This window comes from Euleptes europaea, chromosome 18 (genome assembly GCF_029931775.1).
Source record: "Euleptes europaea isolate rEulEur1 chromosome 18, rEulEur1.hap1, whole genome shotgun sequence".
Classification (NCBI taxonomy): domain Eukaryota; kingdom Metazoa; phylum Chordata; class Lepidosauria; order Squamata; family Sphaerodactylidae; genus Euleptes; species Euleptes europaea.
Window position 1 is genome coordinate 23,684,250 of NC_079329.1, and position 25,609 is coordinate 23,709,858.

At 48.7% G+C, this 25,609-nt stretch overlaps 1 protein-coding gene across 1 annotated transcript in view; it reads right to left on the minus strand.

The window, feature by feature from the left end:
- Positions 1-2,240: 2,240 nt before the first annotated feature.
- ITGA3 (integrin subunit alpha 3) overlaps positions 2,241-25,609 on the minus strand; it is a 78,986-nt gene continuing 55,617 nt past the window's right edge. The window contains exons 16-26 of the mRNA XM_056864620.1: positions 23,880-24,045; positions 22,200-22,268; positions 20,920-20,999; positions 18,813-18,890; positions 18,039-18,141; positions 14,350-14,526; positions 13,515-13,625; positions 12,598-12,711; positions 9,438-9,536; positions 7,883-8,008; positions 2,241-2,526 (exon numbers count right to left, since the gene is read on the minus strand). Of these exons, the coding sequence (XP_056720598.1) occupies positions 2,365-2,526; positions 7,883-8,008; positions 9,438-9,536; positions 12,598-12,711; positions 13,515-13,625; positions 14,350-14,526; positions 18,039-18,141; positions 18,813-18,890; positions 20,920-20,999; positions 22,200-22,268; positions 23,880-24,045 (1,285 nt within the window). The 3' untranslated portion in view covers positions 2,241-2,364. The remainder of the gene's footprint in view (positions 2,527-7,882; positions 8,009-9,437; positions 9,537-12,597; positions 12,712-13,514; positions 13,626-14,349; positions 14,527-18,038; positions 18,142-18,812; positions 18,891-20,919; positions 21,000-22,199; positions 22,269-23,879; positions 24,046-25,609) is intronic.

A 25,609-nucleotide genomic window follows, 5' to 3' on the forward strand; every position in this document is an offset into this window, starting at 1 on the left:
ACCCCTCACCATCTTTGTTGCCCTCCTCTGGACCCGTTCCCGCTTGTCTACATCTTTTTAAAATTGTGGTGCCCAAAACTGAACACAGTACTCTAGTTGAGGTCTAACCAGAGCGGAGTAAAGCGATACCATCACCAAGACTGCATTTGCCTTTTTAGCTACCGCATCACACTGCTGACTCATGTTCAGTGTTTGGTCTACTAAGACCCCAAGATCCTTTTCACACACACTGTGCCCTCACATATCCCAGTGAAGAGTACTGGCAGTTACCTAGCTATCTGGAGCATTTTTATCCCACCCTTTCTCCAAGGAGCTCAGGGCAGAATACATGGTTCTGCCTTCCCCGTTTTATCCTCACAACAACCCTGTGAGGTAGGCTAGGGCAAGAGACAACGACTAGGGCAAAGGTGACCCCGGCTACCGGAGGAGGAGTGAGTTTTTATATGCCGACTTTCTCTGCCGCTTAAGGGAGAATCAAACCGGCTTACAATCACCTTCCCTTCCCCTCCCCACAACAGACACCCTGTGAGGTAGGTGGGGCTGAGAGTGTGACTAGCCCAAGGTCACCTAGCTGGCTTTGTGTGTAGGAGTGTAGGAAACAAATCCAGTTCACCAGATTAGCCTCCACTGCTCATGTGGAGGAGTGGGGAATCAAACCCGGTTCTCCAGATCAGTCTCTATCGCTCCAAACCACCGCTCTTAACCACTACATCATGCTGGCTCTCTTAACCACTGCACTAAACTGGCTCTCTCGCTAAAGACAGATTCCATTGCTGATTTTTCGCTCACAGTAAGGCCAATGGGAAACAGTTTTTGTTGATTTGGCCCAAGCATTCCTCTCGCTGCCACCAATGTCAGCATTTCCCAAAGTGCAGCAGGTGATTTTTCATGTCATTTCAGAGAGGAGGAACCGAAAGGGGGTTCTAAAATAAAAAAAATTCTGCCCCATCCCACCTTTCAAGCCCATCTGCTTTGTTCCCCTTTGAAGCAGCCCCCTCCAAAAGCCTATGGAAGAGCAACGGGAAAAAAAGGTCAGTAGTTTTGCCAACACAGTAGAAGCTCCAGTGCCGATACATCCAGTGTTTACAGCAATACAAGTTTGGGGGTGCACATAGTGAGAGGAGCCGTATCCGTTCACCCTTCTGTCCAAACGATGCATAGTTTATAACGAGGACTTTGGAGAAAAGAATCTTTCTCCAAGAGCAAAAGAGAGGACGTTGAAAGTCGTAGTTGTCAATCAGCAAGGGAATAAAAGCCCCCCCCCCAAGCATGTTCATTAGCGAGGACAACATCTGTGCTATGCGCAAGCAACCTCGCACAAACAAACAACTGACCTCGCACGAGGATTATAAAAATACTGAGCGATCACACACAAGGTGGTCTTACACAAGCACATTGGGCATACAGTTGCCAACATCCAGGTGGGGCTTGGAGATCTCCCGGTATTATAATTTATCACCAGGCTACAGAGATCAGGTCCCCTGGAGAAAACGGCTGCTGTGGAAGTGAACTCTATGTTATTAGACCCTGCTGAGATCCCTCCTCTTCCCATACCCTGCCATCCCCAGGGTCCACCCCCCAAATCTCCTGGTATTTTCCAACCCAGAGGTGGCAACCCTAATTGGGAACATGGGCAAGAACCTGGCTCTATGCAATTCTGCGCATGTGAGCGGCGTGAAAAGCAACCGTGTTTGTGAGAAAGCGCCGTTGAGCATGAGCGTGCATGCTACAGTGGCTTGGCAGGACTTTGAAGCAGCGGACAGACACCCATTCCTAAAAGCGTGAACAGTGGGAGTCTTGCGGAAGGCCAGATAATCATTGGAAGGCAAACGACACCGCTCCGCTGCTAAAGCGAGGCAGGTTTAGCCCTGTAAGCTGCCCAGGTAGGAGACCAACTTGGACCCAACACATAAGCTTCTGTCACAGCAAGAGCAGGGAATAATCGTAAGAAATAAGAATGTGGGGAATTAAAAACGGGCACCAGAAAGCACTGTGGTGAGCACCTATATGGGCATGTATCCAGTGCCTAGGTAAGTTGGTTTCGAAGCTATCTTCTGGCAGGAATTCAATTCCCACGGTCCTGGTGGTGGTGGGGGAATGAAAATCCATCAGTACGCATTGGGAAAAAAAGGTTCCCGTCTTGGTGCCCCACAAGTCCCTCGCAGCTTTGGCGTCAAGTGAGGATCATTTCCTCCCTAGGACCCCCCGGCATCTGAGGAAGGATTTGAGGTACCCCCAACTTGGATCACATAACTTAGGTTTAAATAACAGTTCTTTTGTTGGTCCAGCGCTATTTACAGAAGGCAACCGATGCAGGCCCCGGGAGTGGAGAGGAAGGGCCGGAAAAGGGGAGGCAAGCAAGCGTCAGTAGTATCTCCCCGGCTCCTGCCAGCTTGTTACCCATTGCTTCTTGTGCTTTGCGGGCAGGAAGCCGCCGGCGGGCTGGTAGCGATCCTCCTGCCGGATCCGAATGGCGTGGTACTTGGGTAGGATTCGGTAGTAGCGGGTTCGCTTAAAAAAGTTGCACTGCACAGGAAGAGAGAGAGAGAAAGAGAGAGATTAAGAAAGAGTGGATGGAAAGCCACACGCAAACCGAGCTTGAGAAAGAGAGATTCCAAGACTGGCGGCAGGAGAAAAGCAAGCCCAATTATTGTTTCAAGGCAAGGGGGAAAGACAAAGAGTGAAGAAAACTAAAAGGGCCAGTTCAACTGACCATTTTCTGGTAGCGATTGAAGGACGAGCCCACCAGGTTTAAGCACAAGACGGGTTTGAAGACTAAAGTGGTCAGATATGCAAAATAAAAATCACACTCTCAAGGTTCAGGATTGTCCATATCCTTCAAATCAATACTACTGCAATATTCCTTGACAAACTCTTCAGCTAGCAACTGAGCTTTGCCCCGAAGCTTTGCCAAGGTTAATGATGGAAAGCCAAGGTTAATGATGGAAAGCATCCTTTTTGTGCTGCCTCCCGTGGTAAGGGTGAAGCAATAATGGCTCAAACAATTTGATATGGTGATTGGCCTTGTGGAAATGGCCTGGTGTCTCTCAGACACACTATACACTACAGATGTTTGTCACAAGGGGAAGAACCTCAGAACAGATGTTGAGCCATTCGGGGCAGGGAGTGGCTGAAATTCTGGACTTGCATTGGAGTGCTCACAAAACTAGGGTTGCCAACCTCCAGGTGGTGGCAGGAGATCATCCGCTATTACAACTGATCTCCAGCTGACAGAGAAAATGGCTGCTTTGGACATTAGACTATATGGCATTGAAGTCCCTCCCCTCCTCAGGCTCCTCCCCCAAAATATCCAGGTATTTCCCTACCCACAGCTGGCAACCCTACACAAGACTGATTATTAGGGTTGCCAGCTCAACTGGGAAATACCTGGAGACTTTGGGGATGGAGCCTGAGGAGGGCGGGGTTTGGAGACTTCAATGCCATAGAGTTCAATTGCCAAAGCGGCCATTTTCTCCAGAACTGATCCCTGTCTCCTGGAGATCAGTTGTAATAGCGGGAGATCTCCAGCCACCACTTGGAGGTTGGCCACCCTACTGATCACTGTACCAAAAAAGTCAAGTTGCACCGTCTTTGCCACATCACAATGGTCATGTGGATTGGCCAGAGGGTGTGAAAAGAAGGAAGGAGACGAAGGGAGAGAAAGACCCTTGGTTACAGCAGCAGGCACCACCTTAGAAGCCGCCCAAGAAATTCCTGGTTATTAAAGCCTTGAAAGAGAAAAGGACTTTCACAAGTTAGCAATACCATTAGAAGGTTGGCTGGCACCTGGTGGAGAACGTGAAGGGCACTGCAGGTGAAATACCCAACAGGATAACTGGTACCTGGCTGGGAATGCGGACACGTAATATTGGGCTTTTCCGCATCCTCATTTTCCTTCCTTCTAAGCGCCTGTTTCTTTGGGGGAGGGGGTTCAATTCCGCACGTGTTTTCCTCCCTCTGGTGGTCGATTTGGTATGAAGCAGCTTTAAACCCAGCGTATCTCCCTGCAGTTGTAAACCGCAGGGTTTTTTTAAACCGGATTTAATGCTGATGTTGAATCAACCACTAGAGGGAGCAAAACATGTGCAGAACTGACCTCCCCTGAAGATACCAGAACTTGCAAGAGAGGAACCCAAGAATGCGGAACGGTTCACAGTCTGGTCCTAAATGTTATTGACAGACCTGGTCTTCTAAACCTTGGAGGCCTCGGTAGAAGGTGGTTCCCCCCACCCAACCAACAAAGAGTCACATAGGCACTGATTGAGGAAGTATCGGGACACCCGATCATCTACATTCCACGTTTTCTGACTTAACACTGGACCACCGTTCTCCATCTCAGTGGGAAGCGTTAAAAAAAGTGGGAGGGTCAAAAGAGACAGCGAGAAAAAGATAGGCCCTGCCTACCCACCCCGCCCAGCATTCATTTACCAAGAGATGGGGCAAGGAGGTGGGCATTGTTCCCCCCCACCCCGAAACAGGAACTAGTAGCTGTCGGTCAGTCGCTTAGTTTCAGATGGCTGGATCTTCCTCTTGGCTTTCTGGCCCTTGGCCTCGTACATGGCACGTGTGTTTGCCCGCCGGAAGAAACCGCACTATGAGGAAGCAGGGGGGTAAAGGTCAGTTGCAATGGACAAATAGTGTGCAGTGGGTTTGGGTGTGTGTGTGTGTGGGGGAGGAACAGCCAGCTCATGTGTTTCAGCATCTTTTGCCCCAATAGATGCCTCAACTTTGGATAAGTTATTTCCCCTCCCCACCCACCGCCCACCCCCAATATGATAACTAGCAGGTCAATACCAGGCTGATACTGGAAGTTTGGAAACACCAGGCTGATGCCAATCTAAATAGTGGAATCTTTCAGGTTGAAAGTCCAGCCCGGCCGAATGCTTCCATGCCCACTCTGTGGGTAAAGCATCACGCATGATCAGCAGAAAGCGGCATACCAGTGCTGGCCTGTCCGGCGCTGCTGCCAAATTGTCACTGCATTGTCCAGACCTGAAGCACGTGCAGCTGAATGCGGTTCAGATCAATTTGCAAATTGCTTTTCTTAAAGAGGGAGCAACGTGTGTACGTATGACCCTCTTTGCCTGTATTAGGCTCCGGAAGAACACAGCAAGTTCCCTTCTTCAGGCAGCCAACGCAGACAGCCACAGCTGGAGAGCACTTCCCTCATTCTCTTACCCCCTTCTCAGGTCCAGCATGCTGCAATATCTAGGGTTGCCAGGTTCCTGTTCGCCACCGGTGGGAGATTTTAGGGGTGGAGCCTGAGGAGGGTGGGGTTTGGAGGGGAGGGACTTCAATGCCATAGAGTCCAATGGCCAAAGCGGCCATTTTCTCCAGGTGAACTGATCTCTATCGGCTGGAGATCAGTTGAAATAGCAGGAGATCTGCTACTACCTGGCAGTTGGCAACCCTACTTCAGTGCCATAGAGTCCCATTGCCAAAGTGGCCATTTTCTCCAGGGGAACTGACCTCTGTTGGCTGGAGATCAGTTGCAATAGCAGTAGATCTTCAGCTAATACACTGAGCTGGAAGGGAGGGGAGCAAAGACACTCGACACGCTCTGGAGGCAGCTGCTTTCCTTGCTCAGGGGAAAGTGGTTGTAACTCAAGCAAATGATATACTCCGCCTACTTAGTGCTGCTACTAAATAGTGCTATAATGTGGTTGGGGTGCAGCAGCAATTCAGTGAGTCTCGCCTGGCCAGGAGCATGAAGCGAGGCGAAGAGTAAGCTTGACATTGCCCTCCAATTAGGGCTGCCATCAAGCTTAGACTACTTGGTACATCATCGTGGCCTCTGTGCTGTCGCACATGGGCGCCTGCACAGAGGACCACTCAATGAACAACAGTTGCGGGTAAGTGCAACGTGGTTTTTCTTTCTGAAGTTGGTTTGTCAGCACTGCCTCGGCAACGGCCAGGAGATTTTGAGGGCAGGGCCTGGAGAGGGTGGAGTCTGGGGAGGATGTGACATCATTTCCAGCCGATGCTTTAGGAAGTTCCCCTAATCTCTATGGGAAAGACCACGGAGACATGGGGAAATTCCCAGAGCATCACGATGGAGTCCATTATCCTGCCGTTTTTTCTCCCGCTGCTCCATTTCTCAAGGGCGGGGGATCGAGGCTGAGGAGCAGAGTTTTACCTATCACACCTAGGCAAATGGCAAGCCTATTCGGAGGGCTTAGACAGAAGGTAGGTTAGGCTGAGAGTATGCAAGCTTCCATGGCAGAATGGGGATTTGAACTTGGGTCTCCCACATCCTGGTCCAGCACTCTAGAGCACTGTACCACACTGGCTGTCGTATTCTCACATCGTCCCAAGAAACTACACAGTCAAGCATGCATGTGTAAAAGCTTCATTTATGCGCACTATGCACCACGTTTCGGTTTGGCCTATGCAGCAGAGCATTCTTGGCAACAGAGGAAGCAGCTCCAGAAGTCTCCTTGGACCGTTTCCTACCAATCATGGGCACGGGACACAGAGTTTTCCAGCGTTCCCCTACATTCCAAGAGGCCCACCTCCCCCCAGCAAGGTAATTCTCAGGGCCACAAGATCTCAATGGAGGAATAGCCACATGGATTGGGGAGGAGCCGGAGTCAAGAAGAACAAGGGGATGAAATCTCTCCTCCTCCTCCCTCTGAAAGCCCATCCTTGCAGAGGCACGGGGCCGATTCCATACCCTCGCCCTTCCGCACTCCAACCCACCAACCCACATGGCTGCTCCTCTGCATGGATCCCGTGACCACAGGAATGATCTTTCCGGGGATCAGAAGGGGCTGCAGGAATGGAGGAGAAGGTGACCAAACGTCCATGCGCAAAGTGTTGGGAATGGGCCATCAACTGGCTGAGCATGTCTGGGAGATAGCTGCAGCAGCGCATGAAACAATTGTCTTCTCCCAGACATGGAATCACAGTCTTAGGTGTTCACCAGATGCTTCTGTTAATCAGGACGCAAAGCATCTGTTTCCTGACAGTCCAACCAGTTTCTCCGTGATGCAAAACAAAACCTTCTGAACATTTTGTACTGAACTCTTTGGCTGGTTTCCAGAATCGCCTCTTTAAGTGCCTGAGCTGAATGCCAGCACCAAAGTCTCGCCCTGACTTAAGAGCGGATGACGTCCCTGTGGATTGAAACGAAGAGGCAGGCTTCCTTCCTGCCAGGCCCATGTTAAATGTGCATGGCTGCAATTTCAAGGAAGGCAGCTGGTAAACTTCACAGCAGCTATGGATTCAGTGGATAGGGCCGTGTAGCACCTGTCCTTCAGACAACCTGGGGAGGGGCCATGGCGCAGTGGCACAGCTTCTGCTTTGCTCGCAGAAGCTCCCGGGTTCGATCCCCGGCTTCTCCAGTTTCAGAAAAGGATGAAGCAGTAGGTGGAGTGAGAGACCTCTGCCAGAGATCTGGAGAGCCGCTGCCAGTCAGAGCAGATTGCAGAAAAAAGGGTCTGACTCAGTACATGGCAGCTTCATGTCTTCAGAGCTTTGAGGCAGAAGGTCCCAGGTTGAGTCCCCTGGCGTTTCCCTATTCCATGCCCAGAAGATGCCCAAGATGCCCTCCCTCTCATCATCTGCTTAAGGTCATAGAATCAGCATTGCGGACAGATGGCCATCTAACCTATTCTTAAAAACCTCCAGGGAAGGAGAACTTACCACCTCCCGAGGAAGACTGTAGGTAGGAGGTGAAATGAAAGACCTCCACTTGAGACCCTTGAGAGCCGTTGCCAGTCAGAGCAGACAATACTGCCCTAGGGTCTGACTCAGTATACTGCAGCTTTATGTGCATTCAATTTCCAGAGTGTCCGTACAGAACACAGGACTATGAAGAAGCCTGTTCGCTTTCTCCTCCTCCCCTCCTGGCTCACCCCATTTCAAAACCTTCCCTTCTCACCTTCCACAGCACTACGACAATGATCCCCAAAAGCAGAAGGCCAGCCGCAACGGAAACCAACACCAGCCACAGTTCGAGCTCAGCTGGCTGCTCTTCACTCAGCTCAGAGTCAATGTTCACGGAGAACTAAAAGAAAAGGGGCAGAACAAGGAGGAACTGTTATCCCTTTGGGGAGGAAGTAGAAGAAGGAGAGTTGGTTTTTATATGCCCACTTTCTCTACCACTTAAGGAAAAATCAAACCGGCTTACAATCACCTTCCCTCCCCCTTCCCACAACAGACACCCTGTGAGGTAGGTGGGGCTGAGAGAGCTCTAAGAGAGCTGTGACTAGCTCTAAGTCAACCAGCTGGCTTCATGTGTAGGAGTGGGGAAACTAACCTGGTTCACCAGATAAGCGTCTGCTGCTCATGTGGCGGAGTGGAGAATCAAACCCAGTTCTCCAGATTAGAGTCCACTAAAGAGCAGGGGAAGCTGGTGCCAGCCAGGGACAGGCATGCATGCACCCTAGTAGAGGTAGGGATCCCAACCTCCAGACAAGGCCTGGAGATATCATGGAATTATAACTTATTTCCTGATGACAGAGATCAGTTCCCATGGCGAGAACGGCTGCTTTGGAGGGTTGACTCTACGGTGGTATACGCTGCTGAGGTCCCTTCCCTCATACCCTGTCTTCCTCAACCTCTGCTTTGAGGTCTTAGAGCTGGCCAATGCCAGAGAGAGGAATTTGTGGCCTCGCAGACCACAAAAGTGACCTTTTGGGAAGAGGCAGTGTCCTCCCGAACACATCCAAAGTGTAAAACTCAGGCCTTGCGACTTGTGGCAGCACACCAGACCTAGGCATGAGTTATTAAGAAAAACGTGGACCAAAAACAAATGGGATTAATCAGATAAACAAATTTGGGTTAGCCAGAAGAACTACTAGAGAGTTCACTCCTTCCTAAAATCATAGAATCATAGAGTTAGAAGGGACCACCAGGGTCATCTAGTCCAACCCCCTGCACAATGCAGGAATTTCACAACTACCTCTCCCATACACCCCCAGTGACCCCTACTCCATGCCCAGAAGATGGCCAAGGTGCCCTCCCTCTCATGAACTGCCTAAGGTTGTAGAATCAGCATTGCTGACAGATGGCCATCTAGTCCATCTAGCCTCTGCTTAAAAACCTCCAGGGAAGGAGCGCTTACCACCTCCCGAGGAAGCCTATTCCACTGAGGAACCGCTCTGTTAGAAAATTCTGCCTAATGTCTAGACGGAAATTCTTTTGATTTAATTTCAACCTGTTGGTTCTGGTCCGACCTTCTGGGGCAACAGAAAACAACAGCACCCTCCTCTATATGACAGCCCTTCAAGTACTATGAAGATGGTTATCATATCCCCTCTCAGTCTTCTCCTCTTCAGGCTAAACATACCCAGCTCCTTCAACCTTTCCTCATAGGACTTGGTCTCCTAGTTATGGGGTTTAATCTGTGAGGAGAGCCAGGCATGAGGCAATCCCGCATCGAGGTGGTAAGGGGGCAGGAGGTTGTCTCACCCAGCGAATCCAGTTTCACTCACCCACACAGTGTGGTTTTTCATGTTGATGGTGGAAGTGTTTGTCCTGAGAAACAGTGTGGCTTGCCCGTCCACCTTCACGCGGTCAAAGTTGTTGTAATCCTACAGGGGGTGGGACAAGAAAGGCCTGTTAGAAGCAGCAAGACCAGCCCTCTTTTTAATACATCCCACCTGCTGAACTTTGACCATATCAAGCTGCCTGACTGAACCAGACTGAGAGGCAGGTACAGGGGGCGACGATCGGCGTCCATGTGTAATGACATCATCGGCATCGCACCGGGGAGACCCTCTATCACTTTGTGGAAAGTGGTAGAGTGTCCCCCATATCCAATGCCGGTGCTTCCACATTGCACCAGAAATCATGTCATCACGCACGGACGCCGATCGCTCCCCACCCTTTCGGCTGGCCTGCTTCCACCCGCCAAACAGCTGAGTGTTGCGGGCCGTGGCAGGAATCCTCGGGAGATTGCCCGCCATTAGCGGGCACCTGAAAAGCCTATAATAAAAGGCACCATGTGGACTGTGACATGATCTAACAGTCTTGAAGAAGCTAAATGGACCTGGGTCTGCTCATGGCCATTCTAGGAACTGTGTGCTCACTGCCTTGGATTCCATGGGAGATGAAAGGCATGTTATCATAAAGCACAGGAACATATGAAGCTGCCTTATACTGAATCAGACCCTTGGTCCGTCAAAGTCAGTCTTGTCTACTCAGACCGGCAGCTGCTCTCCAGGGTCTCAGGCAGAGGTCTTTCACATCACCTGCTTGCCTAGTCCCTTCAGTGGTTCCCAACCATTTTTTGACCAGGGACCACTAGGACATTTTTGTTCGGTGCAGGGACCCCAAGGTTCAAAATAAAAATTCTGAGAATTTGAAAATAAACTTTAATCATAACTGTTAAACATTAAACTTAGAATAATATTTGAATATCTATTTTTATAATAGAGAACTTTTAATTGAAAATATTAATTTATTATGGGTTTATAACTTTGTTTCGCGGACCTTAATTTAGTTCTCGCAGACCCCTGGGGGTCCACGGACCCCCAGTTGGGAACCAGTGACTGGAGATGCCAGGGATTGAACCTGGGACCTTTTGCATGCCAAGCAGATGCTCTACCACTGAGCCACAGTTCCTCCCCAAAGATCAGTTTCTTGCCAGGCCAAGTACCTAGGCAGCTAAATGCACATTCGGGCTCCAGTTTAGAGGCACAGACATGGCTGGTTTGCAAGCGGCGTGTTGCCACAAGCGTATAATCTTCCACGCCAAGTGGTGCAATACGTCACTTCTGGCAACAGCTACAGTTGCTCAAAAATCACAGGCAGGAATTTGAGTTGGAACGACATTCGCGATGCAGTCAAATGGAATGCCTTAAGCCTCCCCCACCCCGCCGGTTTATTCTGCTTGACTGATTAATTCATCACTAAGAAATAGTGTTTCCAACTGAGAACTGGTTCAGCCTTTCGCTGAGGTTATTCCTGTTCCGAATTTTGCATCGTATCGAGATCAGTTCACACAGTGTCTACCTCGAGCCGGCAATAGATGTTTATCAGCAGGGAAGATTTCCAGAATGCCGGAGCTTGTTATTGATGGTTTGAGCAATACTGATTCCAATCTAGCTGCGGTTCAGTGGAGTGGATGTGTGGAGGCTGCATTTCTTTTATCAGTAGGAATGTGTATCCTTTCAGAATATTATTAACACTAAATGGAATGTGGATGTGTATGAAATTCATTTCGGCCTTTTCCTATCTCCTTCATAGGCAGTCTAGTAAGGACAACAATAATCAATAGCATTTGGATAATGCTTTCAGCGGTACACCATGCTCCATGCCCATTATCCTGCCGCAATCCTTACGACAGCCTTGCAAGGTAGGTCACTATTGTTACTGTAGTATTGTAGATGGAGGGGCACAGTATGCGTTCAAGATTTAATTGCCCTTTTTCAATGGTTTTGCTGGGCCGTATGCTAAAGATCCCTTTTTCAGACCGGCTGTGTTCCTGCCCTCTTCAGTCAGTGGACTCCTTGGTACATATCCTTTTGCATTGCTCTTACGTATACCAACTTAGGCTAAAATGGATTATATCATGTTTTAACAAATGGTCCACATCTTGTCCAGCAACTTTGGAGCAAAAGGTTCAGTTCCTCTTAGAGGACTCTGACCCTCAGCGTACTTATTTTGTTGCTCGTTTTTGGAGGCTGCAGAGAAGAGACGAAGGGAGGTGTTTTTAGAGATGGGTCTTATTTAAGTTTTATGGTTTTATTGTTCAATACATCAGTCTAATAACAGGAAGGAAGGAAGGAAGGAAGGAAGGAAGGAAGGAAGGAAGGAAGGAAGGAAGGAAGGAAGGAAGGAAGGAAGGAAGGAAGGAAGGAAGGAAGGAAGGAAGGAAGGAGGGAGGGAGGGAGGGAGGGAGGGAGGAAGGAGGGGCACAGTTGGAGTGGCTGAAGACCAACCAGTGGGTTTGTGGCAGAGGGGAGATCTGAACAGGGGGGCAGTACCCCAACTCTACAGGAATCTAATACACACAAACACATACTCACACATACATACTTACATACATACATTGCTTTTCATGCAGTCAAATGCTCTACCACTGAGCTATAACCCCTATACATACATTGCTTTTCATATTCATTGTTTTGTGGTACATCCATTTTGTCCCTGACCTGGATGGGCCAGGCTAGCCCAGTCATGGAAGCTAAGCAGCGTCAGCCCTGGTTAGTACTTAGATGGGAGACCACCGAGGAAGTCCAGGATCGCCATACAGAGGCAGACAATGGCCAACTGCCTCTGATTGTCCCTTGCCTTGAAAACCCCACGGGGTCACCATAAGTCAGCTGTGACTTGACAGCACTTTCCACCACTCCATCTGCTTTGAAATAGACTTACTGCACACTTCTAGGCCTCCTAGGGTTGCCAACCTCCAGGTACTAGCAGGAGATCTCCTATTGCAACTGATCTCCAGCTGATAGAGGTCAGTTCCCCTGGAGAAAATGATCGCTTTGGCAATTGGGCTCTATGGCATTGAAGTCCCTCCCCTCCCCAAACACCGCCCTCTTCAGGCTCCGCCCCCAAAAGCTCCTGCCGGTGGCAAAGAGGGACCTGGAAACCCTAAGGCCTCCCCTTAGCCAGGGCCACAGTGGGGAGGAAACCGGCGCTCACCTCAATGAACGTGCTGTTCCAGACCCGCGCTCGAACAATCACGTGTGCTGAGGCTCCGATGTCTTGCAGGGGGCACTCAAACCAGATGCAGCGAGATGTCCCTTTGGAGCAGCTCTGAGAACAAACCAAGGCTAATTAGAAGAAGAAGAAGAAGAGTTGGTTTTTCTATGCCGACTTTCTCTACCACTTAAGGGAGACTCAAACCGGCTTACAATCACCTTCCCTTCCCCTCCTCACAACAGACACCCTGTGAGGGAGGTGGGGCTGAGAGAGTGTGACTTGCCCAAGGTCACCCAGCTGGCTTCGTGTGTAGGAGCGTAGAAACCAATCCAGTTCACCAGATTAGCCTCCGTCGCTCATGTGGAGGAGTGGGGAATCAAACCCGGTTCTCCAGATCAGAGTCCACCGCTCCAAGCCACCGCTCTTAACTACTACACCACGCTGGCTCCCAGGGGACAAAGATAATAACTTTGGAAGAATAACACATGATGAATCTTTAGGGTGTCCTCATATATACAAAATGATACATTTTTGTGCTATAGGACTCAAAGGGGTGTAGGGAGAGACAAACCTGCAAAATATAATGGTTCAGTGGCAATGATGATAGGGCTCCCAGCTCTTTCTCCACCTACTACACTACAACTACGCCACCGTGGTGTAGTGGTTAAGACCAGTGGTTTGGAGCGGTGGACTCTAATCTAGAGAACCGGGTGTGATTCCCCACTCCTCCACACGAGCGGTGGAGGCTAATCTGGTGAACTGGCCCTGACCCCCCTTGACTGCAGCCGCCAGCTTGGAGTGGCCCGATATTTATTTCAAACATTTCTACCCCACTTTTCTTCTGTTGAAAGGACACAAAAACTACCAATAAAAGGTCTTCTGAGCTGAAGAAAAATGATGCCAGCTGCTAAGCTCACCAGTGCCGTTTCCGATTTGGCTTTCTTCGAAGCTGCCAAGGTGATAGGAAGTTCAGTTTTCGGAGATGCCTCCAGCTCCCGTTTCCGACGTGCGCTGCCTCCATCAAGTAGCTGGAACGGTAGAAGGAAGCGGTCATCTTTCCCTGATCTTTTGTCACACCTGCTCTGACCGGACAAACACGGCAGAGCCCACGGCGGTTTTCATGCGGTGGTTAAAAGTCCTAAGCATCTATGTTTGCTTGCACACTATTCACATGAAAGATGGCAGCTGTAATTGGGGCAGTGATGGCTATTGAGGGTGGCACAAGCATGGGACTGTGATGGGCACAGATCCAGTATGGCAGGGCAGAAGGTACAGCCCCTTCAAAAGTGGGATTGAGTAATGATGACCTAGAAAAAGCACACAGAAACAAGTCTTTCTCTTTCCAGCTTTTTAAAATGGTCTGCTTCTGGTCGGAAGTCTGTTTTATACAGGACTCTAGGTAAAAGGTAAAGGTAGTCCCCTGTGCAAGCATGGGTCATGAATGACCCATGGGGTGATGTCACATCCCGACGTTTACTATGCAGACTTTGTTTATGGGGTGGTTTGCCATCGCCTTCCCCAGTCATCTACACTTTACCCCCATTTTACCAACCTCGGAAAGATGGAAGGCTGAGTCAACCCTGAGCCGGCTACCTGCAACCGACTTCTGTCGGGATCAAACTCAGGTCGTGAGCAGAGCTTTTGAGTTCAGTACCGCAGGTTACCCCTCTGTGCCACGGGGCTTGCAGAACTATAAAAAACCCACTCAATAAACAAACAAATAAAATGGTCAGAGGTACATAGGAGACTCACTGTGAGGTTGAGGTAGTTGATAACATGCCCAGGAGGTTCACAACGCCGGTTCTCGTTCCCTTTCACCAAGATCTCTGTCGGGTACAGCAGCCATTTGCCGTTGCTGGCTTCATAAGGCCATTCGAAGCCTAAAGTGATAGTTCCCAAGGAACCCAAAGATTCGCCCTTTGTGGTCACCTAGAAGACAAAGGCCCACATTATTATTATTATTATTAATTATAATTATTGACCTTATTAACAAAGCTCCTCCGACCACAGATCTTCAGCTGTACAATAAGATTAAAATTAATTAATTATAACACACACTAACAGCCCATTCCTGAGAGAAGTCGCAGCGGGGGACGGCGTGGCCGTGGCACCGCGGCGCTGCCTCCAATGCCACTGCAAGGTCAAAAAAGGGGTTTTTATTTATAAAAAACCCAAAATGAGGGGGGGGGAAGCCCCATAGAAAACAGCGATGTTGCACCAACAAAAAGGTGGCACAGCACCTCTGTAGCTTTAGGGGGCATTCCCGAGCTGAAAGGGGTTAGGAAGCAGCCTAAAGTCCGCTCCGCCCCCTGAACGCCCTGGGAACGCCTCCTGGGACACTGGCGCTGGGAGGACGCCAGCTAGGGTTGCCAACCACCAGGTACTAGCTGGAGATCTCCTGCTATTACAACTGATCTCCAGCTGATAAGCTCCCCTGGAGAAAATGGCTGCTTCGGCAATTGGACTCTATGGCATTGAAGTCCTTCCCCTTCTCAAACCCCGCCCTTCTTAGGCTCTGCCCCCAAAAACCTACCGCCAGTTGCAAAGAGGGACCTGGCAACCCTAATGCCAGCGTGAGGCCACGCCGGCATCCACACTGCCACTGCAGTCCAGGGAGGCCAGCAAAAGTGCCCTTACGCCAGCGTCCGTGCCAGTTTGCATGGCGTTAAGTGGCACGGACGCGGGCCTATGGGTCACACCACCTCCTGACCTAAGCCCATCCAGCCCCCAACCTCAGGAATGGGCTGAATGTTGTTATAAAACATTGTTGTTATACACTATAAAACATATGACAATAATAACTAACATTATTAATTAATTCTGAGCTGGAGGGCGCTTTAAAAATATTACAGCAGACAGAAACTTAATTACAGATCCTGTCGTTTCTTGACAAATATCTGCTAGCAGAAAAGAGACTATCTTTGGTTCAAAAGCAAGTTGATTCTTTGTTAAAATAGGGGTAATCCACAATTCCCTAAGTGAATCCTATTGTACACAGAATAATAACACATGGTCAATAGTCTCAATGTTACCAGTAGAAAAACTATACAGGCGGTCAGAGAATGGAATTGCAATTATTATAATCAACTTCATTTACAATACAACTTTCTCACTGAAGCTCAAGGACAGATTACAAAATATGTAGAACAATTCAAATAAATAGAAAAAGATCTCCACGAAACAAAACAATGCAGGTAAAAAGCTGAAGGCCGGTTCTTCTTTCTGCGGGTGGTCCATAGAAGGACAATAAAAACAAATCAGTGCATAAACCACCATAGACCAGCATGGGAGAAAGGAAAGACGATTATGAAAAACGTTTGGAGTGGAGGTGGAAAAAATTATTTACGCTCTACGAATACAGATCTCGGGCCAAGTGATGGAAATAAAGCAGCAGCAGGGGTCTCACAAATCTTTAACACATAATTAATCTGGTGAAACTCAATTGCTATGGGAGACTGGGATGTCTATTAGCATTACATAGCTTTAAAACTCCCTTGGTTAGTCAAAGAATGCAGCTGGTTTTCCAGGAAAGCAGCTTGCTAGATTTTCTCTTCTCCCTATTAAAAATAATAATCCTCTATGAGCATTCTGTACACCACGCGTACCGGTTTGGCGTGCACCATTTCCTAGGCTCACAGTGCACATTTTTTTAAATTAAAAAACTCAGGGGAAAAAGACACCCAAACGGATATCACATGTAGCTTTAAGGTTGGATGAGCACCTTTAATATCTATTCTGGGGGTGGGGGTGTTGTATGCTGTCTGTTACTGATTCAACATATTTATTTTTCCATCCTTCCTATTCAGCAGCATTGGGTCCCCTTTGTGGGGGGGGGGGGAGAAAGGGAAAGCAAAATAAAAAAAATAATTACATATAGCAGTACAATCTGAGCCAATTTAAACAAACAAGAGGAAAGCAAGATTTAATATTTTAAAAATTAATTACACATAGCAGTACAATCCAAGCCAATTTAAACAAAGCAAGCTTAACAAGAGTTATTGGCTGGGAGAGGGGGCAGGATACAAATCCATAAGTAAGTAAGTAAGTAAGTAAGTAAATATTTTATTTATTTTATTCCATTTCTATCTCGTCCTTTCCTGACTACAATCAGGCTCAGGGCAGCTAACAACCAGGAACTACAATTAAATAAAATGGGTAGTTATATAAAACAGAGTTTAAAACCTTATTAACTTAAAAAAAATTCAAATTGGCGCCCTTAACCATGAAAGGCAAGAACAGAGATAACCTGTCAAAGAGGGGGAGGAAAGCAAAGGAGGGAAAGGTAGGAACAACTGTAAACAGAAAATAACTAAGGGAATGGAAATAGGGGTAGGGAGGCCAGCTAGGATGGAAAAACCGTCGCTGCTTCAACCATAGGCCTGGTGGAACATCTCAGTCTTACATGCCCTGCGGAATTGAGCCAGGGTTTGTAGGGCCGGGGTCTCACTTGATAGAAGAAGAAGAGTTGTTTTTAATATGCCGACTTTCTCTACCACTTAAGGGAGAATCAAACCGGCTTAATCTCCTTCCCTTCCCCTCCCCACAACAGACACCCTGTGAGGTAGGTGGGGCTGAGAGACCTCTAAGACAGCTGTGACTAGTCCAAGGTCACCCAGCTGGCTTCATGTGTAGGAGTGGGGAAACAAATCCAGTTCAACAGATTAGCCTCCGCCACTCATGTGGAGGTGTGGGGAATCAAACCCGGTTCTCCAGATCAGAGTCCACCGCTCCAAACCACCGCTCTTAACCACTGCACTACAATGACAGAGAGTTCTACCAGGCTGGGGCCAGAGCTGAAGAGGCTCTGGCTCTGGTAGATGACAGCCAGATACTTCTTGGGCCAGGGACCACCAGTAGGTTGTCACTAGCTGAGCATAGCGCTTTTTTCCCCAGGGTATAATGGGAGAGGCGTTCTCATAGGTATGATGGTCCCGGATCTTTCACGGCTTTGAAGGTCAGTACCAAAACCTTGAACCTGACACAGTACTCAACCAGTGCAGCCGGCGGAGCACCGGTTGTACTGTATATTGGCTTTGATTTAAATATGAGATATCATCCTTAGTTTCCTGTGACTCTTATTGTGAATTTGGCCTACAGGCTAGAAGGAGACGGCATCTTGTAAATATTTTTCATAACATTTGGCACAGAGAAAAAGACATGGGCATGCCTTGCCATTGAAGAATCCCCCTCCTTTAGGTGTCCTTTGCCCCACAAATTCGTTGTGGGTGGAGAAACAGTTTTAATCTGTGGTCAGAGTTTTAGTTCATTGATCTACTGACCAAACTTGAACAGCCCCATGGGCTATAGATTTCTTTCAGTACACAGATCAGTCTGGAATACAGATTAATAAGCATTTAAACCCACAGAGATTAGGGGCCGGGGGACTCTGAGATCAGCAGTCCCTGATGGGAACAGCCTTCCATCCCAAAGTAGGCCCTTACCTGGAAGTAAAATTCAATGGGGCTGCCCACGTCAACCTCACTCTTCATGGCCGACTCGCCCATGACCGTCCCACTAAAATACGACTGGAGCCACCGATTGACTCTGCCACAGAAGAGACAAAACGGACATGTTTATAATGGTTCACCCAGTGCTGGTCCTGATGACCTTTTGATACATAACTAAAACCTGTGTTGTTTTTTAAACCCAGGTGGTGGATTGTCCCACCTCTTGCTCGGTCCCTCCCCTTCCATCCCAATTAACCTCGGGGAGATAATCCTAAATAATGCACCTTTGTCTACGCAAATGTATCCATTTCCCACAATTCGGTTGCACAGGCAGCTTCCATTCTCCGTCCTCTTACTGGTCCCCGTTATCTCCTGACGCAGCCAGCCCAATGTCTTGGGCGTGCTTGGAAACTGGCAGCGATCCGCAGTGTGATGCCAACGTGCCCACCAGATCTTTTTCCAGTACCCACCTCTGTGTTTGAGGCAAACAGGCAGGGGCTTTTCCTAGCAGCCCCTGCCTGGCAAATGCACCCCCCTGCCCACAGTCTGCTGGGCAGTGGGGCCAGCCTCACGCTACCCAGCTGACAATAGTGCCCACCCCCCTCTCTCGCAATTCTAAAGGAGCCCACCTCCTCAACACCATCGGGGAACCCCTCTACTTCCTTCAGCCTCCCATCTTCCCTAGCAATAAGATGCCTATTAACATTTCCACTAATTTTTAACAAACACACAAACAAACACAAAAGCAACCCTTCAATAGATACGTACATCATCAATGATGCATCGACTGTGTAGTCCACCATCAAGACTGCCGACACTGGCATCAGATCTGATTGGTTGCTTATCCTGCCAGAGACACAATATTCAGAAGGTCAGTTTTTGGCCTCCCAGAATGGATTCTTTAGTTATTTTGGTGGCCCAGAAACCACAGTAGGGTGGTTCCTGTGTCCTGTGTCTGGGCCATATGAAAGGAGTGCAACTAGCAGATCTCCTCCACACTAGGATTACTCATGAGTAGGGTTGCCAGGTCCCTCCCGGCCACCGGTGGGGGGTGAGGGGGTTGGATTGCCAGCTCCAGGTTGGGAAACCTCCGGAGATTTGGGGGGTGGAGCCTGGAGAGGACAGGGGCCTCAGTGGAGTACAATGCCATAGAGTCCACCCTCCAAAGCAGCCATTTTCTCCAGGGGAGCAGATGTCTGTAGTCTGGAGATGAGCTGTAATTCTGGGGGATTCCCAGGTCCCACCTGGAGGCTGGCATCCCTAGTCATGAGGCTACCTTATACTGAATTAGACCCTTGGTTCATCAAGGTCAATCTCGTCTACTCTGACTAGCAGCAGCTCTCCAGGGTCTCTGTCAAAGGTCTTTCACGTCACCTGCTGCCTGGTCATTTTAACTGGAGATGCCATGGATTGAACCTGGGACCTTCTGCAAGCAAAGCAAATGCTCTACCCCTAAGCCATGACCCGTCTTGCTTACATCCTCTCAGTGCAAGCAGAGGAGCAGGGAATACTGGCACACCACATGGTCCCATCTCTGGTCCTGATTGGAAATGGCATTTTTTGTTTATGCAGAAGAGGACGCGAGAGGTAACCCACCCAACCATGCTATTTGCTAGAGGGTCTCCATATGCTCGCTCAGATGCCAGGTGTTGAGCCCACATACTAGGAAATTATTAGGGGTGTGCATTGGATAAAGCCGACCTCCCCTCCACCCCCGAAAAATACTTTTTTGGTATTGGGGGGGATTATACTGGGGGGGGGGAAGCAGCAATAAAAGGGAGCCAAAAAGCAGATCCTGAATAATCCCAAATTTATTCATCATTATTCAGAGCAACCTTGGCCCCGTTGCCTGCCCACAAAGAGAGATTGAATCAACTGAGCGCATATTGTTGGACCGTGCCTTATACAACAAAATCCACAGTGAAACTGTTGGGCCATTGTTGGAAGCATTCCCAAGGAGATCTAATAAAATCAAAATTAAATATCTTCTTTCGGATAAAAACCATCAAACGGCACGAAGGGTTGCCAGGTTTTGTGCCCAGGCCTATAACCTTAAAAAACTGAGAATCGATCTTAAATTAAAGAGTGTTATAGATTGTAAGTCCTTGAGGCGACTTTATGTTTAGCTCTTGTTAAACACATTACGTTTATCTGCATTCGTGGTTGATGTGTTCGATGATTCTTTTTATAATGTTCCCATTTTTGTACTTTTGCTGTATTTGCTGGTCGTGGACTGTAATAAATACATTTGATTTGATTTGAACTTTGGCCCCATCGCCTTCTTTACATCCCCTTCCCCCTCCCCCTCTCTCCCACCCTTACCTGCTGGCTGGGTTCGCTGCTGGCTCTGAAGTCCTGGTGGCGCTCGAAGGCAGCCGTGACACAGGCAGAACTGAAGGCTGGCCTCCAGTTGACCCCAGCCTTAACTCTGCAGGCGTATTTTTCGGGTTTAGGTTTAATAAACCTGAAAAATTTTCAATTTTCCAAGAAAAGCCGAAATAAGTATTCGGCTTTTTTTGGATTTATTGAAAATTCCCGCTTCTATGAAACCCGAACCCGAAAAATATCGGAAAAAATGGCTAGAAGTTACAAGCTAGGCTCCCTGATAGTCTCCCTGATTTTCAGCCTCCTTTTTTTGGCCATTGAGTCACATCTGACTTATGGCAACCCCTGGTGGTGTTTTTGAGGCAAGAGAGGGTCAGAGGTGGTTTGCCATTGTTTGCCTCTGCGTCACAACCCTGGTATTCCTCCCAACCAAATACTTGCCAGGGTTGACCCTGCTTAGCTTCTGAGACTGGATGAGATCAGACTAGCCTGGGCCATCCAGGTCAGGGCTTTTCAGCCTCAGCCACCTCGCTAGCAGAACCAAACTCACGTGGTAGGCTCCACCTGAACGACGACCTCCTGGGTGTTCAGCGTAATTCCGATAACTTCAAACGTGATAATCAGCTCTGCCTGGAAGGAAGGTGACATTGCACAACCTTGTTACGCAGCATGCCTTGCTGCATGGGGCAGAAGCAAGCCAAATGTTCATCACAGCAGGGTGCCCTCTCTGCTCTGTGACCTTGATTGCAAGATGTCAGGGAGTAGGAAAGTGAGAACAGGACTCCTGTCGATGGCTCGTTGCAAAAGGGTTAGATGATATCTCTGGGCTTGTTCCTCTTTTGTAAGTTTGAAAGGACCGCCCCCCCACTCATCTATAAAATGTGTACACATACTGGTGCTAAGGAGGGTTTCGCTTTTCAAGTAGGACTGTGCATGATGTTTGGCCATGTTGATTTCTGATTGAAAGAGGCCTTAAATTTGCAAATGTTCACTTTTTTGAAGTGCATTACTTCAAGAGTGACAAACTAGTATCCGGGAGACCCAGGTTTGCATCCCCACTTGTGCCATGGAAGCTTGCTGGGTGACCTTGGGCCACTCACATGTTCTCAGTCTAACCTACCCCACAGGGTTGTTGTGAGGTTAAAATGGAGGAGAGGAGACTGATGTAAGCCACTTTGAGTCCCCATTAGGGAGAAAGGCAGGGTGTAAATGAATTGAATTGAATGAATAAATGAATGAATGAATGAATGAGAAGGACAAACACTGTGAGAGCCAGCGTGGTGTAGTGGTTAAGAGCGGCAGACTCTAATCTGGAGAACTGGGTTTGATTGCCCACTCCTCCACATGAAGCCAGCTAGGTGACCTTGGGCCAGTCACAGTTCTATCCAAACTCTCCCAGCCCCACCTACCTCACAAGGTGTTTGTTGTGAGGAGGGGAAGGGAAGGTGATTGTAAGCCGCTCTGAGACTCCTTAAAGGTAGAGGAAAGAAAGGTATAAAAACCAACTCTTCTTCTTTTTACTTTTACTACCTTGCAATAACCAAGGATAAGATGCTATTGTTCCACAACTGCCTGTGACCTGAAGTGTGTGTGTTTGTGAGAGTGTGTGGTTGCAAGTGTGAGAGGGCTGCTTCTCAGCGGCACCCCTGGGAGGCAAGGAGCAGTTGGTGAAGGTTCCAGTGATCAAATAGGTAGAGTTTCAATGACCTGCAGCTCACCAAAGGGATTAAGCGTTTGAACCCACGTTTTCTCTGAATCAAACTGCCTTCTGTGTCTCCTACAACAGACATCTGTCCCTCCGAGCGCACTCGAGCCTACAAAGCCACTCACCCGCTGGTTCTTCTTGAAGGGGTTGCCTAGCTCACACAGGACTGTTTCCTCAAACCTGCAGGCCCCACTCTGAAGAAAGTAAAGAGCCCTTTTCAGTCGGGTTGGCTTTCAGTTAAATTCATTTCAATTAAAGACCTTTATACATTTTTTTTAATATGATGAGAACCAGTATGGAATAGTAGAGAGATCATTGAACTCTGACTGGTACGGGGGAAAGGCTTATGTCCCCTTTCCCTGCATGTCACAGCCCCAATCCAGATTGCATCACATAAACCTGGAAATTACAGCCTGAGCAAGGAAGTCCTAGCCCATTTATGCTTAGTAGTTAGCAGCAAATTCCAGGCTGCAGTGCCCCACAGCTTTTTTTTGAGTTTTTCACACTGAACCGTCATCCAGGAAGTGACTGCGAAGCCGGCGCATACCTGCTTCGCATTTCTTAAGAGCCCCTTTAACTCGACCTTTTGTGTTTGCTCCGCTCCGCCCCGCCTCGAAGAATCCCCTCAAGGAAGCATGCAAAATTCACAGTCACGGGTTAGCTATGCAAACGGAGGTTGCTAATGGAAGGAACAAAGGAGCAGGCGAGTGGGGGTGTGTGGAATTTCTCCTTTTGCGTCGGGACCGTGAATCAGCATTTTAAAAAAACAACTTTGTGCGAGCATCAAAATTGACCCTGCATAAATGACCCTAGAGTACATCTGATTGACAGGACAAGTGGGGGACCCAACGACTTTGCAATGAATGAATTGACCCCTGTTGCTAACCAAGGCAAAAAAACAGTAAGGAACTATGGAAAAGAGCACTGAATAGCCAGAAAAAGTCAAGGGATTCACTGGGGAATCAGAAAGGAGCAGATATTTGGGGATTTTTGAGGTGCCGTGGCTCAGTGGAAGAGCACATACTTTGTTTGCAGAAGATTCTGAGTCGAACACATAAACACAAGAAACTGCATTCTACTGATTCAGACCATTAATTCATCACAGCCAGTACTGGCTCTCCAGCGTCTTAGGCAGAATTCCTTCACATCACTTTTTTACCCGAGCATAATGACTGGAGATGCCGAGGACTGAACCGGGGACTTTCCACATGAAAAGCGGATGCTCTCCCCCTGAGCCACAGCCCCTCTCCTAAACCAGTGAACACATTAGCTAGGCTCCCTGATAGTCTCTCCCCTTTTCAGTCAAGACTGACCTGGATGGATCAAGGGTCTGATTCAGGATAATGTGAGAATATAGCGAAGCAAACCATGGGTCTATCAAGGTCAGGACTGCCTGTGCCCATCTGCCCACAGTCACCACAGCAACTAGCTGAACCCCCCTGTGTGGTTGCCACAGCAACTGCTCACACCCACCCAATCATGGTTCAGGGTGGCAATTTCTTTCCACCTTGCACTGGGTGAGGGATGCCTCTTGCTTGATGCCAGGATGTCCCAGTGTAGGGGGGTCTTCCCAACAGGAGCAGGGGAAATTATTCTAAAGCCCCATCCTGGACTTTTGCCCAGGGCCCCAGCATCACTAAGACTGCCACTGTTCTTCTCCATGTTAAGATCCTTCACAAACCATGGAACATCATCCCACCACCCTGCCTATAAACTTCTCCTTGGCTTCTGGCAAGCTGCTGGCCCAGGAACTAGATAGTCCATGGTAGTGAAGAAGTTCTTATAGAAGAGGAGGTCTCTCTCACCGGCCGGACAGAGGAAGGTAGCAAAGAAGGTGGAACAGTGATGTTAAGCTGGGCCTCATGAGCATCCTCCCCGTTGGTGGCTGTCGATGGGAAATTGGTGACGGTGACGTTCAAGTGCAGTTTCTTGACTTCCCGGCTGTACTGCAACACCTGAGTCCCATGCCGTCTGTCATGGAGGAAGAAGAAGAAGAAGAGTTGGTTTTTATGCCTTTAAGGAGTCTCAAAGCTGCTTACAATCACCTTCCCTTCCCCACAACAGACACCTTGTGAGGTAGGTGGGGCTGAGAGAGTTAGGAGAGAACTGTGACTGGCCCAAGGTCACCCAGCTGACTTCACATGGAGGAGTGGGGAATCAAACCTGGTTCTCTAGATTAGAGTCGGTTGCTCTTAACCCCTACTGAAGAGCTGCAAAGGTCAAAGAAGCAATGTGTAATGGAGGAGAAGGGGTTGTGAGAAAGGTGCTTAACCCCTCCCACCAGCCTACCATTTTCCCCATGAATCTTGGTTCCTCCCAGCTGCTTTTCACTGTGATATCTTGTGAGGGAGGTGGGGCTGAGAGAGTTCGGAGAGAGCTGTGACTAGCCCAAGGTCACCCAGCTGGGTTCATGTGGAGGAGTGGGGAATCATAAGAACATAAGAAAAGCCCTGCTGGATCAGACCAAGGCCCATCAAGTCCAGCAGTCTGTTCACACAGTGGCCAAACAGATGCCTCTAGGAAGCCCCCGAACAAGACAACTGCAGCAGCACCATCCTGCCTGTGTTTCCACAGCACCCAAGATAATAGGCATGCTCCTCTAATCCTGGAGAGAATAGGTATGCATCATGACTAGTATCCATTTTAACTAGTAGCCATGAATAGCCCTCCCCTCCATGAACATGTCCACTCCCCTCTTAAAGCCTTCCAAGTTGGCAGCCATCACCACATTTTGGGGCAGGGAGTTTCACAATTTAACTATGAGTTGTAAACTCGGTTCTCCAGACTGGAGTCCACCGCTCTTAACCACTACACCACATTGACAGAATCGGGATACAGCTGCAGATAGAGAGGAGTTTCCCATCTACCCACTACCTCACACCACATTTGGACATTTGATCCTCTCAGCAGAACATCTGCAAGGTGATGGACTAAGGACGGGGGTCCTCCAGCACATCATGCTTTTCAGACCCAGGACCCACCTTGAATTCCAGCTTGTCACATGGGACCCAATTTTTAATTTTTGTTTAAAACACATTTCTCTTTCTCTGGCTGCGTGTTCAGATGTCGCACCAAGCAGACGTTCAGTTGGTGTTGTGCATAAGCCCAGTCCACAGCTTAATTCAGGCACAGCAGGTTTGCAAGGGGCAGGAAACCAAGGGTTGGATCCAGATTCAACAGGCAGTTTCCATTGCTTCCCACTACTGAGCCCCGCCTCTGTCATTCCTCAGGGTCTCCATCCCCCAGGAAAAGCATTTCATGCAACTCAGTGGGCTGCAGTGGGAGGGGGGAGGCAGGAAAGTTCTGTTTTGCTGATGGAAAATTAAGTCTGGAGACTAACAGTGTAACCCAGCATGGTGTAGTGGTTAGGAGTGGTGGACCAGGTCTGGAGAACCAGGTTTGATTCCTCATTCCTCCACATGCGTGGTGGACTCTAATCTGGAGAAACAGGTTCGATTCCCCACTCCTCCACATGAAGTCTGCTGGGTGACCTTGGGCCAGTCACAGTTCTCTCAGATCTCTCTCAGCCCACCCG